We start from the raw sequence: 16249 nt of genomic DNA on the forward strand, positions 1-16249 counted from the left end.
TCAATATTTATGGAACATGTCCACAAAAATCTATCTGTCAACACTGAATATTGCATTGTTGAATTTATTTTCACATTACATTCATATTTTGTTGAAGTATTATTCAATAAATATATTTTTAAATGATTTTTTAATTGTTGCTACCTTTAGAATATTTAAAAAAAATCTCACGTACCCCTTGGCATACCTTCAAGTACCCCAAGGGGTACGCATACCCCCATTTGAGAACCACTGGTCTATTATACAGCATTATTCACATGTGAATAATATAAATACAGTCTATTATATGGCATTATTCACATGTGAATAACATAAATACAGTCTATTATACAGCATTATTCACATGTGAATAACGTAAATACTGTCTATTATACAGCATTATTCACATGTGAATAATGTAAATACAGTCAATTATACAGCATTATTCGCATGTGAATAACAAATACAGTCTATTGTACAGCGCTATTCACATGTGAATAACATAAATACAGTCTATTATACAGCGCTATTCACATGTGAATAACATAAATACAGTCTATTATACAGCATTATTCACACATGAATAATATAAATGCTGTCTATTATACAGCATTATTCACATGTGAATAACATAAATACAGTCTATTATAGAACATTATTCACATGTGAATAACATAAATACAGTCTATTATACAGCATTATTCACATGTGAATAATATAAATACAGTCTATTATACAGCATTATTCACATGTGAATAACATGAATACAGTCTATTATACAGCATTATATACATGTGAATAACAGTCTATTATATAACATTATTCACATAAAAATAACTAATACAGTCTATTATACAGTATTATTCACATGTGAATAACATAAATACAGTCTATTATACAGCATTATATACATGTGAATAACAGTCTATTGTATAACATTATTCACATAAGAATAACTAATACAGTCTATTATACAGTATTATTCACATGTGAATAACATAAATACAGTCTATTATACAGCATTATATACATGTGAATAACAGTCTATTATATAACATTACTCACATAAGAATAACAAATACAGTCCATTATACAGCATTATTCACATGTGAATAACGTAAATACTGTCTATTATACAGCATTATTCACATGTGAAAAACATAAATACAGTCTATTATACAGCATTATATACATGTGAATAACAGTCTATTATATAACATTATTCACATAAAAATAACTAATACAGTCTATTATACAGCATTATTCACATGTGAATAATGTAAATACTGTCTATTATACAGCATTATTCACATGTGAATAACATAAATATTGTCTATTATACATCATTATTCACATGTGAATAATGTAAATACAGTCTATTATACAACATTATTCACATGTGTTTAATATAAATACAGTCTATTATACAGGATTATTCACATGTGAATAACATAAATACAGACTATTATACAGCATTATTCACATGTGAATAACATAAATACAGTCTATTATACAGCATTATTCACATGTGAATAGTATAAATACAGTCTATTATACAGCATTATTCACATGTGAATAATATAAATACAGTTTATTATACAGCATTATTCTCATGTGAATAATATAAATACAGTTTATTATACAGCATTATTCACATGTAAATAACATAAATACAGTTTATTACATAGCATTATTCTCATGTGAATAATATAAATACAGTCTATTATACATTTAAGTACAATCAAAGGGAACATATGCATTATATTGGGGCGGCATAGCTCGGTTGGTAGAGTGGCCGTGCTAGCAACTTGAGGGTTGCAGGTTCGATTCCCGCTTCCGCCATTCTAGTCACTGCCGTTGTGACCTTGGGCAAGGCACTTTACCCACCTGCTCCCAGTGCCACCCACACTGGTTTAAATGTAACTTAGATATTGGGTTTCACTATGTAAAGCGCTTTGAGTCACTAGAGAAAAGCGCTATATAAATATAATTCACTTCACTTCACTACTGATGGCTGTCGGTATGAAGTGACAGTAAAAATTGATTTCATTAAAGTAAACGATTAATACAAAAATATTCAACGCTCATGTATGTAAGGAGATCAAACCTAACTGTCAACAAGGGTTTTTGAGGCTATAATAAAATATAACTAATTGGAATCCTACACACATAATGCAATGATAATGCAAACGTGCTAGGCACCGAGCTAATAGTCTAAGCTCAGTGCCCAGCACAGCCTCTTACAGAGAGTGAGGTTCACTAACATACACTTGCACACATACCTATGATGTGCTATTCTTCATATTGACCACTAAATAACAGTGCTGATACATATATGTTTAATACATGTAAACAGTGGTGTGCTGTTAGGACCAGCAAGACCTTCTCTGCTGGCGCTAACATAATTCATGATCATAGATTAATAAAAGTCCATTTTAATCTACTTTCCATAAAGTATTCATCATATTCTATTCGTGTTTTGATTGATTGATTGAGAAGTTTATTGACCTCTTGAAGAATTTAATCCATGTAATGCTTTAATAATGCAAATGGATGGCACAAAAAGCAAAAAGTTTCCATTGAGGTCCATTAAATATTCATCACATTGATACATTCAATAATAAAATATATATTACCTGTAACATGTTTATAAAAAAATCCCGTTTAAAAAATGGATAAATGATGTACATATACACAGTATACATGTCAGGTGATTTGAAGAACAATGTATACAAAAAATAGGTGGGGGTCGGGGGTACATACACTATGTACATGACACTATGTAAATATGTTGACTCCAAGAGTGTGCAAAACAGAATGAGAATATATATATATATACACTATAACCACATATAAACATATATACACTATAACCACATATAAACATATATACACTATTACCACATATAAATATATATACACTATTACCACATATAAATATATATACACTATTACCACATATAACCAAATATACATACTCTATAACCACATATAAATATATATATATATATATATATATATATATATATATATATATATATATATATATATATACATACACTATTACCACATATAACCAAATATATATACTCTATAACCACATATAAATATATATACACTATTAGAAGATATAACCAAATATATATACTCTATAATCACATATAAATATATATACCTTATAACCACATATAAATATATATTTATACCCTTTAACCACAGTGTATTCTTCTTCTGCTTTTTCTTCTTTTTCTTAATTGTATTATTATAATTAATAGTATTATCATCATCATCTATCTTCTTCTTATTATTATCATCATCATCAACCTTCGTGATCTTGCTCTTCTTTTTCTTCTTCTTCTTCTTCTTTTTCTTCTTCTTCTTCTTCTTATTATTACTATTATTAATAGTATTATCATCATCCTTCTTCTTATTATTCTTATTATTCTTATTATTAATAGTATTATCATCATCATTCTTTTTCTTATTATTATTATTACTATTCTTACTATTCTTCTTCTTCTTCTTCTTCTTCTTATTATTATTATACTATATACATACTCCTTATTATTATTATTATCATTATTATTATTATTAATAGTAGTATCATCATATTTATTATTCTTATTCTTATTATTATTGTTATTATTAATAATAATATTATCATTATTATTATTAATAATAGTAATATCATCATCATTCTTATTATTATTATTATTATTAATAGTTTTATCATCATCATCATTCTTCTTATTATAATCTTCTTTTTAATTTGTATTTTTATTATTAATAATAATATTAATAGTACTATCGTCAACATTCTTCTTATTACTATTCTTCTTCTTATTATTATACTATATACATACTCCTTCTTATTCTTATAATTATTATCATTATTATTAATAGTATTATCATCATCATCATCATCATTCTTATTATAATTATTTTTATTATTATTTGTATTATTATTAATATTAATAGTATTATCATCGTCATTCTTCTTATTACTATTCTTCTTCTTGTTATTATTATACTATAAACATACTCTTTCTTATTATCATCATTATTATAATTAATAATAGTATTATCATCATCATAATTCTTCTTCTTCTCATTATTATTATTATTAATATTAAATGTATTATCATCGTCATCATTCTTCTTATTATGATTATTATTAATATTAGTATTATCATCATCATCATTCTTCTTCTTCTTCTTCTTCTTCTTCTTATTATTATTATTAATAGTATTATCATAATCATTATTGTTATTATAATTATTGTTATTTATTGTTATTATTAATATTAATAGTATTATCATCATCATAATTCTTATTATTCTTGTTCTTGTTCTTGTTCTTGTTCTTGTCCTTGTCCTTGTTCTTGTTCTTCTTCTTCTTCTTCTTCTTTTACTTCTTCTTCTTCTTATTATTATTATTATTACGTGTTATGTGTGCTGGTATGACAAATTCACAGTATGCTAGAATCATCGCCAGTCTTCAATATTGCCGCCAGAGGGCGGTAGTTTAAAGTCACGAATGGTCGATGCCGTAAAAGGTCTACCGAAGAAGAAAAAGACGAAAGCTCACTGCAGCGCTTCAAAACAGACGGAAAAAGGAGGGCAAAAACGGCTAAGTGTAATCTGCTTAAAATCTTTTAAAAATGCTGAAAGAGTTGGTGCAGGAGCGATTAATGGCGGTAGCCGATGAAATATACGTGCTGTTTGAAAGAACAATGGCATTGTACGAGGATGAGCTTTCTCGAGCCAGAGACGACAAGGAGCGATATCGACAACAACTGGAAGCTGTCAGCAAAACTCACATTAGGCAACAATTTCAAGGTATTTTTTTATTTTTTTGCTGATTACTAACTTTTCACCTAATTATTTCAATTATTGTACAAGCACAGGGCCCGGGAGACAACACGTTTTCATTGGTTAAATCACAGAATCATACATGTAGATTTTCAGGATACCACCCCATGTAATCTTCCATCCATCCATTTCCTACCGCTTGTCCCGTTCGGGGTCGCTGGAGCCTATCTCGGCTGCATTTGGGCGGAAATCGGGGTACACCCTGGACAAGTCGTCACCTCATCACAGGGCCAACACAGATAGACAGACAACATTCACACACTAGGGCCAATTTACTGTTGCCAATCAACCTATCCCCAGGTTTTTGAAGGAGGCAGGAAGCCTGGTGGAACTCACGCAGTCACGGGGAGAACATGCAAACGCCACACAGAAAGATCCCAAGCCTGGAATTGAACCCAGGATTTTCGTATTGTGATGCACATGCATGAACCCCTCCTCCGCCGTGCTGCCTCCATATCATCTTGTTTAGTAACTATCGCGCTATTGTTCTGCACCAGGTTGTCTTGGGTCGTCCTCCTTTCTCCTACCTTCAGGTGTCCCGTGAAGAGTCAGAGCATCCATTCCGAGCGCATGTCCAATCTATTACCACCGTCTTTTCAGGACGACGGTTACCAAGTCCTCTTGTTTGCATCAAGTGAGTTTCTGAGGCACATTGTACGGAGGACTGACTCCAATCCATGTAACAAGGTGGAGAGGACACAGCTCTGGTATAGTCTCAGTTCTGTTCTCGTGCTACGCTGTTGCAATCTCTATAGGTTGTTCAACATTCTGAAGGATATGGTGGCGATGTTTTGGCGGTTCCTAATGTAATTTTTTGCTCCCCCATTACATATGACAATTGCTGTCAGGGTACTTGGATTCCTCTGTAGTTGAGATATACAGTACAGGCCATAATTGTAGAAACATCTTCTCATTCAACGCGTTTTTTTTAGTTTTGTATAGGGATGTCCAATAACGGCTTTTTTTGCCGATATTCCGATTTTGTCCAACTCTTAATTACCGATTCCGATATCAACCGATACCGATATATACAGTCGTGGAACTAACACATTATTATGCCAAAAATTGTTGTGATGCCCCGCTGGATGCATTAAACCAGGGGTGTCAAACTCATTTTAGATCGGGGGCCACATGGACAAAAATGTACTCCTAAGTGGGCCAAACTGGTAAAATCACGGCACGATAACTTAAAAATAAAGACAACTTCAGAATGTTTTCTTTGTTTGAAAATAGAACACGCACAAATGTACAAATCTTAATGTTGTTGTTTTTTGTTTTTTTTACACTTACATGTTGCGGTTAATCATTTATTTGTCGTTTATATTATCTGAATAAATTATGTGACAATGTTCATCGTTGGTGTCTATCAACATTAAAAAATATATATATCTAAACAAATTACAGGTTGTTATTTATGTAGTTTGAGCATTTTCCTCGACTGATGTACTAACATCATGTGGTTTATTTTGTACATATGTAGCATCATTTACAAAGATACCAAGAATTGCTATTGTGACATCTAGGGGACACATTTAGAACAGCCGTTTCTTTCATTCAAAAATTTCAGGTTCATTTTTATACTTCGCAAACTCATCCCGCAGGCCGGATAAAACCTGTTTGCGGGCCTGATCCGGTTCTCGGGCGGTACGTTTGACACCCCTACATTAAACAATGTAACAAGGTTTTCCAAAATAAATCAAATCAAGTTATGGAAAAAAAGGCCAACATGGCACTGCCATATTTATTATAGAAGTCACAAAGTGCATTATTTTGTTTTAACATGCCTCAAAACAGCAGCTTGAACTTTGGGACATGCTCTCCCTGAGAGAGGATGATGAGGTTGAGGTGTGGGGGAGGGGGGTTTAGCGGCCGGTGTATATTGTAGCGTCCCGGAAGAGTTAGTGCTGCAAGGGGTTCTGGGTATTTGTTCTGTTGCGTTTACGTTGTGTTACGCTGCGGATGTTCTCCCGAAATGTGTTTGTCATTCTTGTTTGGTGTGGGTTCACAGTGTGGCGCATATTTGTAACAGTGTTAAAGTTGTTTATACGGCCACCCTCAGTGTGACCTGTATGGGTGTTAACCAAGTATGCCTTGCATTCACTCGTGTGTGAAAAGCAGTAGATATTGTGATTGGGGCGGCACGCAAAGGCAGTGCCTTTAAGGTTTATATTGGTGCTCTGTACTTCTCCCTAAGTCTGTGTACCACTACGTACAGCGGCGTTTTAAAAAGTCTTGAATTTCACTTTTTGAAACCGATACTGATCATATCTGATCTTACATTTTGAAGCATTTATTGACCAATAATATCGGCAGTCCGATATTATCAGAAATCTCTACTTGTGTATATTGTCACTGAAGGCATCAAAACTATGAATGAACACATGTGGAGTTATGTACTTGACAAAAAAAGGTGAACAAACTGAAAACATGTTATGGATTTTAGTTTCTTCAAAATAGCCACCCTTTGTTCTGATTAACTTTTTTGCACACTCTCTGCATTCTCTCGATGAGCTTTAAGAGGTCGTCACCTGAAATGGTTTCCACCTCACAGGTGTGCTTAGAAAGCTCATCGAGAGAATGCCAAGAGTGTGCGAAGCAGGATTTTACTATAGTGTTTTGTGAAGAAGATTATTTGTGATGTGTACATTTTCCAAATGTGCTTGTTCTATTTTGGGCCGAAGTAAAACAAAGAAAACAATCTGAAGATGTCGTAGTTGTACAAACCCCGTTTCCATATGAGTTGGGAAATTGTGTTAGATGTAAATATGAACAGAATACAATGATTTGCAAATCCTTTTCAACCCATATTCAATTGAATGCACTACAAAGACAAGATATTTGATGTTCAAACTTATAAACTTTATTTTTTTTTGTAAATAATAATGAACTTTATGGCTGCAACTCGTGCCAAAGTAGTTGGGAAAGGGCATGTTCACCACTGTGTTACATCACCTTTTCTTTTAACAACACTCAATAAACGTTTGGGAATTGAGGAAACTAATTGTTGAAGCTTTGAAAGTGGAATTCTTTCCCATTCCTGATTTATGTAGAGCTTCAGTCGTTCAAAAGTCCAGGGTCTCCGCTGTCGTATTTTAAGTTTCATAATGCTCCACACATTTTCGATGGGAGACAGGTCTGGATTGCAGGCGGGCCAGGAAAGTACCCGCACTCTTTTTTTATGAAGCCACGCGGTTGTAACACGTGCTGAATGTGGCTTGGCATTGTCTTGCTGAAATAGGCAGGGGCGTCCATGAAAAAGACGGCACTTAGATGGCAGCTTATGTTGTTCCAAAACCTGTATGTACCTTTCAGCATTAATGGTGCCTTCACAGATGTGTAAGTTATGCATGCCTTGGGCACTAATACACCCCCAGATCATCAAAGATGCTGGCTTTTGAACTTTGCGTCGATAACAGTCTGGATGGTTCGATTCGAATATTTCCAAAAACAATTTGAAATGTGCACTCGTCAGACCACAGAACACTTTTCCACTTTGCATCAGTCAATCTCAGATGGTCTCGGGACCAGAGAAGCTGGCGGCGTTTCTGGATGTTGTTGATAAAAGGCTTTCGCTTTGGATAGTAGAGCTTTACTTGCACTTACAGATGCAGTGACCAACTGTAATTAGTGACAGTGGTTTTCTGAAGTGTTCCTGAGCCCATGTGGTGATATCCTTTAGAGATTGATGTCGGTTTTTGATACAGTGCCATCCGAGGGATCGAAGGTAACGGTCATTTAATGTTGGTTTCCGGCTTACGTGGAGTGATTTCTCCAGATTCTCTGAACCTTTTGATGATATTATGGACCGTAGATGTTGAAATCCCTAAATTTCTTGCAATTGGACTTTGAGAAACGTTGTTCTTAAACTGTTTGACTATTTGGTCACGCAGTTGTGGACAAAGGGGTGTACCTCGCCCCATATTTTCTTGTGAAAGACTGATCATTTTTTGGGAAGCTCTTTTTATACCCAATCATGGCACCCACCTGTTCCCAATTAGCCTGCACACCTGTGGGATGTTCCAAATAAGTGTTTGATGAGCATTCCTCAACTTTATCAGTTCTTAAACTGTTTGACTATTTGGTCACGCAGTTGTGGACAAAGGGGTGTACCTCGCCCCATATTTTCTTGTGAAAGACTGATCATTTTTTGGGAAGCTGTTTTTATACCCAATCATGGCACCCACCTGTTCCCAATTAGCCTGCACACCTGTGGGATGTTCCAAATAAGTGTTTGATGAGCATTCCTCAACTTTATCAGTATTTATTGCCACCTTTCCCAACTTCTTTGTCACGTGTTGCTGGCATCAAATTCTAAAGTTAATGATTTGCAAATCATTGTATTCCGTTTAAATTTACATCTAACACAATTTCCCAACTGATATGCAAACGGGGTTTGTATTTTTAAGTTATCATGCCAGGATTTTACCCGTCCGGCCCACGCGAAAATAGATTTTCTTCCACGCGGCCCTTGAGGTAAAATGACTTTATCACGCCTGTCTTGGTCTGTTGTGCACACAGGCTGCTATATCGTTACATGCGCTGTTGCAACTTGTTCTCGTGGAAATTTAGCGTATAAGGAAAGTCATTTTTGAATGAATTCATGAGTGGGTGAATGGGTGAAACATGTCGTAGATCAAGGATCACCTGTATGAATAGACCTAACTTGACCATAAGCTTTCATAACGTTCCTGTTTATGTCCTGCAGACGTCCAGCAGCTGACATGTTGTCAAGAAGAACATGCAATTCAGTCGCAGCTCAGTTCCTCTTTAAAGCGGGATGATCAGCGGCCCCCCCGTATGAAAGAGGAAGAGGATGAACTCTGCATCACTGAAGATGGCGAATGTCTTCTTGGGCTGGAGGACTCTGACCTCACAACATTGCCCCTTACTGTTGACTCCATGAACACTGACGGCCATGAGGACATATCACACCGTTATCCAAGTTCTAGTGTGGGAAACCGAGGGGTGGTGCCCCCAAGCAGCAGCTCACCACAACACATGACAACAGAAGTTCATAGTGACGGCACAATGTCAAACTATCCTGAAGATGAAGACATGGGCGACGCCCAAAAACCTTTGAGCACCCGTGAAGGCGATATAAGGACTCATACTCTCAACCGACACTCTGAATGCTATAAAAAGAAGCCAGGTAAAAAACATGTCGCCTGCTCAGTCTGTGCTAAAAGATTCACTCTAAAGAGGAATTTGACTCAACACATGCAGACTCACACTGGGGAAAAACCTTTTGGATGTCCAGTTTGCGGTAAGAGATTCAGTCGAAATTCAAATATGCTGAAACACACAACAACGCACACAGGGGAAAAACCTTTTGGCTGCTCAATTTGCGGCAAAAGACTCTCTCAGAAGGGAGTGATGTTAAGACACATGCGAATGCACACTGGAGAAAAACCTTTTTGTTGCCCAGTTTGTGGCGAAAGTTATTCTCTTAAGATAAGTTTGACAACACACATGCAGAGACGTCACCGAAAATAAGTGTTTTCTTGTTTACTTTGTGCTAAACAACTATCGACCCATACCAAACCTGCCTTTTTTGGGCAAAGTCCTTCTAAAAATTGTGTGGCAATAGCTTAGTGACTGTCTCTTGTACAACAATGTGCAGATCTGGTACTATACGCTGGTTAAGGTTAAACTTCTACCGGGTCTTTGTCTTTCCAATGCCAAATCCTGGACGTATATATGTATATGGTGATAATAAAATGCTTTTCTATACTTCATCCATCCATCTATCTTCTTCCGCTTATCCGACGTCAGGTCGCGGGGGCAGCAGCCTAAGCAGGGAAGCCCAGACTCTCCTCTCCCCAGCCACTTTGTCAAACTCTTCCCGGGAAATCCCGAGGCGTTCCCAGGCCAGCTGGGAGACATAGTCTTCCCAACGTGTCCTGGGTCTTCCCCGTGGCCTCCTACTGGTTGTACGTGCTCGAAACACCTCCCTAGGGAGGCATTTAGGTGGCATCCTGACCAGATGCCTGAACCACCTCATATGGCTCCTGTCGATGTGGAGGAGCCGCGGCTTTACTTTGAGTTCCTCCAGGATGGCAGAGCTTCTCACCCTATCTCTAAGGGAGAGACCCGCCACCCGGCGGAGGAAACTCATTTGGGCCGCTTGTACCCGGGATCTTGTCCTTTCCGTCATAACCCAAAGCTCATGACCATAGGTGAGGATTGGAATGTAGATCGACCAGGAAATTGAGAACTTTGCCTTCCGGCTCAGCTTCTTCTTCACCACAACGGATCGATACAGCGTCTGCATTACTGAAGACGCCGCACCTGTCGATTTCACCATCCACTCTTCCCTCACTCGTGAACAAGACTCCGAAGTACTTGAACTCCTCCACTTGGGGCAGGGTCTGCTCCCCAACCCGGAGATGGCATTCCACCTTTTTCCGAGCGAGAACCATGGACTCAGACTTGGAGGTGCTGATTCTCATCCCAGTCACTTCACACTCTGCTGCAAACTGATCCAGTGAGAGCTGAAGATCCTGGCCAGATGAAGCCATCAGGACCACATCCTCTGCAAAAAGCAGAGACCTAATCCTGCAGCCACCAAACCGGATCCCCTCAACGCCTTGACTGCGACTACAAATTCTGTCCATAAAAGTTATGAACAGAATCTGTGACAAAGGGCAGCCTTGGCGGAGTCCAACCCTCACTGGAAACGTGTCCGACTTACTGCCAGCAAGGCGGACCAAGCTCTGACACTGATCATACAGGGAGCGGACCGCCACAATCACACAGTCCATATTCAGATGAATGCACTACAAAGACAAGATATTTGATGTTCAAACTCATACACTTTATTTTTTTTTTTTGCAAATAACAACTTAGAATTACATGGCTGCAACACGTGCCAAAGTAGTTCGGAAAGGGCATGTTCACCACTGTGTTACATCACTTTTTCTTTTAACAACACTCAAACGTTTGGGAACTGAGGAAACTGATTGTTGAAGCTTTGAAAGTGGAATTCTTTCCCATTCTTGTTGTATGTAGAGCTTCAGTCGTTCAACAGTCCGGGGTCTCCGCTGTCGAATTTTACGCTTAAAATTGCGCCGCACATTTTTGATGGGAGACAGGTCTGGACTGCAGGTGGGTCAGGCAAGGATATTGTTGATAAATGGGTTTGGCTTTGCATAGTAGAGTTTTAACTTGCACTTACAGATGTAGTTTCTAACAGTGGTTTTATGAAGTGTTCCTGAGCCGATGTGGTGATATCCTTTACACAATGATGTCGGTTTTTAATGCAGTACCGCCTGAGGGATCAAAAGTCAGTAATATTGCTTTGGTGCAGTGATTTCTACAGATTCTCTGAACTTTTTGATGATTTTACGGACCGTAGATGGTAAAATCCCTAAATTCCTTCCATCAGCTCGTTGAGAACTGTTGTTCTAAAACTGTTCGACAATTTGCTTACAAAGTGGTGACCCTCACTCCATCCTTGTTTGTGAATTACTTAGCATTTCATGGAAGCTGCTTTTATACCCAATCATGGCACCCACCTGTTCCCGATTAGCCTGCACACCTGTGAGATGTTCCATATCAATCAATCAATCAATGTTTACTTATATAGCCCTAAATCACTAGTGTCTCAAAGGGCTGCACAAACCACCACGACATCCTCGGTAGGCCCACATAAGGGCAAGGAAAATTCACACCCAGTGGGACATCGGTGACAATAATGACCCAGTGGGACGTCGGTGACAATAATGACTATGAGAACCTTAGAGAGGATGAAAGCAATGGATGTCGAGCGGGTCTAACATGATACTGTGAAAGTTCAATCCACAATGGATCCAACACAGTCGCGAGAGTCCAGTCCAGAGCAGATCCAACACAGCAGCGAGAGTCCCGTTCACAGCGGAGCCAGCAGGAAACCATCCCAAGCAGAGGCGGATCAGCAGCGCAGAGATGTCCCCAGCCGATACACAGGCAAGCAGTACATGGCCACCGGATCGGACCGGACCCCCTCCACAGGGGAGAGTGGGACATAGAAGAAAAAGAAAAGAAACAGCAGATCAACTGGTCTAAAAAGGGAGTCTATTTAAAGGCTAGAGTATACAAATGAGTTTTAAGGTGAGACTTAAATGCTTCTACTGAGGTAGCATCTCGAACTGTTATCGGGAGGGCATTCCAGAGTACTGGAGCCCGAACGGAAAACGCTCTATAACCCGCAGACTTTTTTTGGGCTTTGGGAATCACTAACAAGCCGGAGTCCTTTGAACGCAGATGTTTTGCCGGGACATATGGTACAATACAATCGGCAAGATAGGATGGAGCTAGACCGTGTAGTATTTTATACGTAAGTAGTAAAACCTTAAAGTCACATCTTAAGTGCACAGGAAGCCAGTGCAGGTGAGCCAGTACAGGCGTAATGTGATCAAACTTTCTTGTTCTTGTCAAAAGTCTAGCAGCCGCATTTTGTACCAACTGTAATCTTTTAATGCTAGACATGGGGAGACCCGAAAATAATACGTTACAGTAGTCGAGGCGAGACGTAACAAACGCATGGATAATGATCTCAGCGTCTTTAGTGGACAGAATGGAGCGAATTTTAGCGATATTACGGAGATGAAAGAAGGCCGTTTTAGTAACGCTTTTAATGTGTGCCTCAAAGGAGAGAGTTGGGTCGAAGATAATACACAGATTCTTTACCGAGTCGCCTTGTTTAATTGTTTGGTTGTCAAATGTTAGAGTTGTATTGTTAAATAGAGTTCGGTGTCTAGCAGGACCGATAATCAGCATTTCCGTTTTTTTGGCGTTGAGTTGCAAAAAGTTAGCGGACATGCATTGTTTAATTTCATTAAGACACGCCTCCAGCTGACTACAATCCGGCGTGTTGGTCAGCTTTAGGGGCATGTAGAGTTGGGTGTCATCAGCATAACAGTGAAAGCTAACACCGTATTTGCGTATGATGTCACCTAGCGGCAGCATGTAGATGCTGAAGAGTGCAGGGCCAAGGACCGAACCCTGGGGAACTCCACACGTTACCTTAACGTAGTCCGAGGTCACATTGTTATGGGAGACACACTGCATCCTATCAGTAAGATAAGAGTTAAACCAAGACAGGGCTAAGTCTGACATACCAATTCGTGTTTTGATACGTTCTAATAAAATATTATGATCGACGGTATCGAAAGCAGCGCTAAGATCGAGGAGCAGCAACATAGATGACTCATCAGAATCCATCGTTAGCAATAGATCATTAGTCATTTTTGCGAGGGCTGTCTCCGTGGAGTGATTTGCTCTGAAACCGGATTGAAAGGTTTCACATAGATTGTTAGACGCTAAGTGTTCATTTAACTGCTCCGCAACAATTTTTTCAAGGATTTTTGAAATAAAGGGAAGGTGAGACACCGGTCGGTAGTTTACCATGAGGTCAGGATCGAGGTTAGGTCTTTTAAGAAGAGGATGAATAACCGCTTTTTTGAATGCTAGGGGAACAGTGCCCGAGGAGAGTGATAAGTTTATAATATTTAGCACTGATGGACCTAATAATACAAAGAGCTCCTTGATCAGTTTCCCAGGAAGAGGGTCAAGTAAGCATGTTGTCTGTTTTATTCCATTTACACGTTGTAACAATTCCTCTAATGTTATTTCCTCAAAACGAGAGAAACTATTTTGGAGGGCAGTATCCGCCGTATATACCATCGTATCAGTGTTAATAGAACCCCGTTGTAGCTGGGACGCATTGTCTTTAATCTCCTTTCTAATGACTTCAATTTTCTTACTAAAGAATTGCATAAAGTCATCAGCTGAGTGGGTTGAGCTACTGGAAGGGGTCCCTTGTTGGGTTAGCGATGCTACCGTACTAAACAAAAATTTAGGATCGTTTTTATTACGGTGGATGAGATTTGAGTAATATTTAGCTTTAGCTGAGGTAAGCATGCGTTTATAAGTTATTAAACCATCACTCCATGCTTGGTGGTGCACCTCAAGTTTAGTCGTGCGCCATTTGCGTTCCAGCTTTCTACATAATAATTTCTGAGCTCTAGTTTCTTCTGTAAACCACGGGGTGCGCTTTTTTGGAGCCTTTTTTAACTTTAGCGGTGCTATGTTATCAATGGTTTCGCGCAGGGTGTCGTTAAAGTTGTTAGTGAGGTTATCAATAGAGCCCACATACTTTGGGAATGGTGCCATAACCGAGGGCAGTAGGTCAGCAAGAGTTGTCGTTGTGGCCGTATTAATGTTGCGGCTGCTATAGCAGTTATTATTATTATTAGTTTGACGAACATGCGTCTGAACCTCGAATTTTATAAGGTAATGATCGGACAATACTTTAGTATACGGGAGTATCGTAACTTTGGAGACGGTGATACCCCTGACAAGCACTAGGTCTATCGTATTACCGTTGCGATGCGTGGGTTCATTTATTATTTGTGTGAGACCACAGCTATCAATTACAGTCTGGAGCGCTACGCACGGTGGGTCCGATGGGGTATTCATATGGATATTAAAGTCCCCCGTTATGATTATATTATCGGCGTGTGTCACAAGATCAGCAACGAACTCTGAGAATTCATTGATAAAGTCCGAATAGGGCCCTGGGGGGCGGTAGATAACAGCCAGGTGTAGAGGCAGCGGTGTGACAGACTTCATAGTAAGCACCTCAAACGATTTATATTTATTATTTATGTTAGGACTAAGGTTAAAGTTTTCGTTGTATATTAGTGCGACCCCCCCACCCCTTTTAAGCGGACGGGCAATATGCGCATGTGTAAAGTTAGGAGGACATGCCTCATTTAGCGCAAAAAAGTCGTTTGGTTTAAGCCAGGTTTCGCTGAGACCGATGACGTTAAGATTGTTGTCTCTGATAATATCATTAACTAATAACGTTTTGGGAGACAATGATCTTATGTTTAAAAAAACTATATTATAGGTAGTTGGCTGTTTTAGGGAGTTTTTGATCAAATTATCCGTAGTAGCAATATTAATAATGTTGTGTTTATTATGCCCAGTGCATTTAGTATAGTTACGACCATATCTAGGAATTGATACGACAGGAATTTTCCGATTGTTTGTTTGTTGCTTTGATAAACTGCACGCATCATGGTTAGCCACCTCAGTAACGGGGATTTTCCGATTGTTTGTTTGTTGCTTTGATAAACTGCACACATCATAGTTAGCCACCTCGGTAAAACACATGTCCAACTCTGAAACACTCAAAGCAGAAAAAACTTGTTCTAATTAAACTGACTCCTTACCCAGACCAGTAGTCTCGCATTTTCCATTTAAATCTGGCTGCAGGATGGAGGGAAGTGGTGTTCTGTGGGGATTAGCCTTCTGCTTTGTTTTTAGCCCCGCTCGACATCCGCGTTTCCGATCACACCGCTGGCGTCTGCTCCGTAGACGGCCCCCGCTGCTACTAGACTCCCCTGCTTCACGG

General features: G+C 38.5%; 1 protein-coding gene across 1 annotated transcript; it reads left to right on the forward strand.

Annotated features, from left to right (window-relative positions):
- Positions 1–4509: 4509 nt before the first annotated feature.
- LOC133569607 (zinc finger protein 773-like) lies at positions 4510–10586 on the forward strand. Its single transcript, XM_061922106.1, has 2 exons — positions 4510–4818; positions 9557–10586. The coding sequence occupies exons 1-2, from the start codon at positions 4641–4643 to the stop codon at positions 10342–10344; spliced, it is 966 nt and encodes a 321-aa protein (XP_061778090.1). The 5' UTR covers positions 4510–4640; the 3' UTR covers positions 10345–10586.
- Positions 10587–16249: the final 5663 nt, after the last annotated feature.

Source organism: Nerophis ophidion, linkage group LG01 (genome assembly GCF_033978795.1).
Source record: "Nerophis ophidion isolate RoL-2023_Sa linkage group LG01, RoL_Noph_v1.0, whole genome shotgun sequence".
In the NCBI taxonomy this organism is placed as follows: domain Eukaryota; kingdom Metazoa; phylum Chordata; class Actinopteri; order Syngnathiformes; family Syngnathidae; genus Nerophis; species Nerophis ophidion.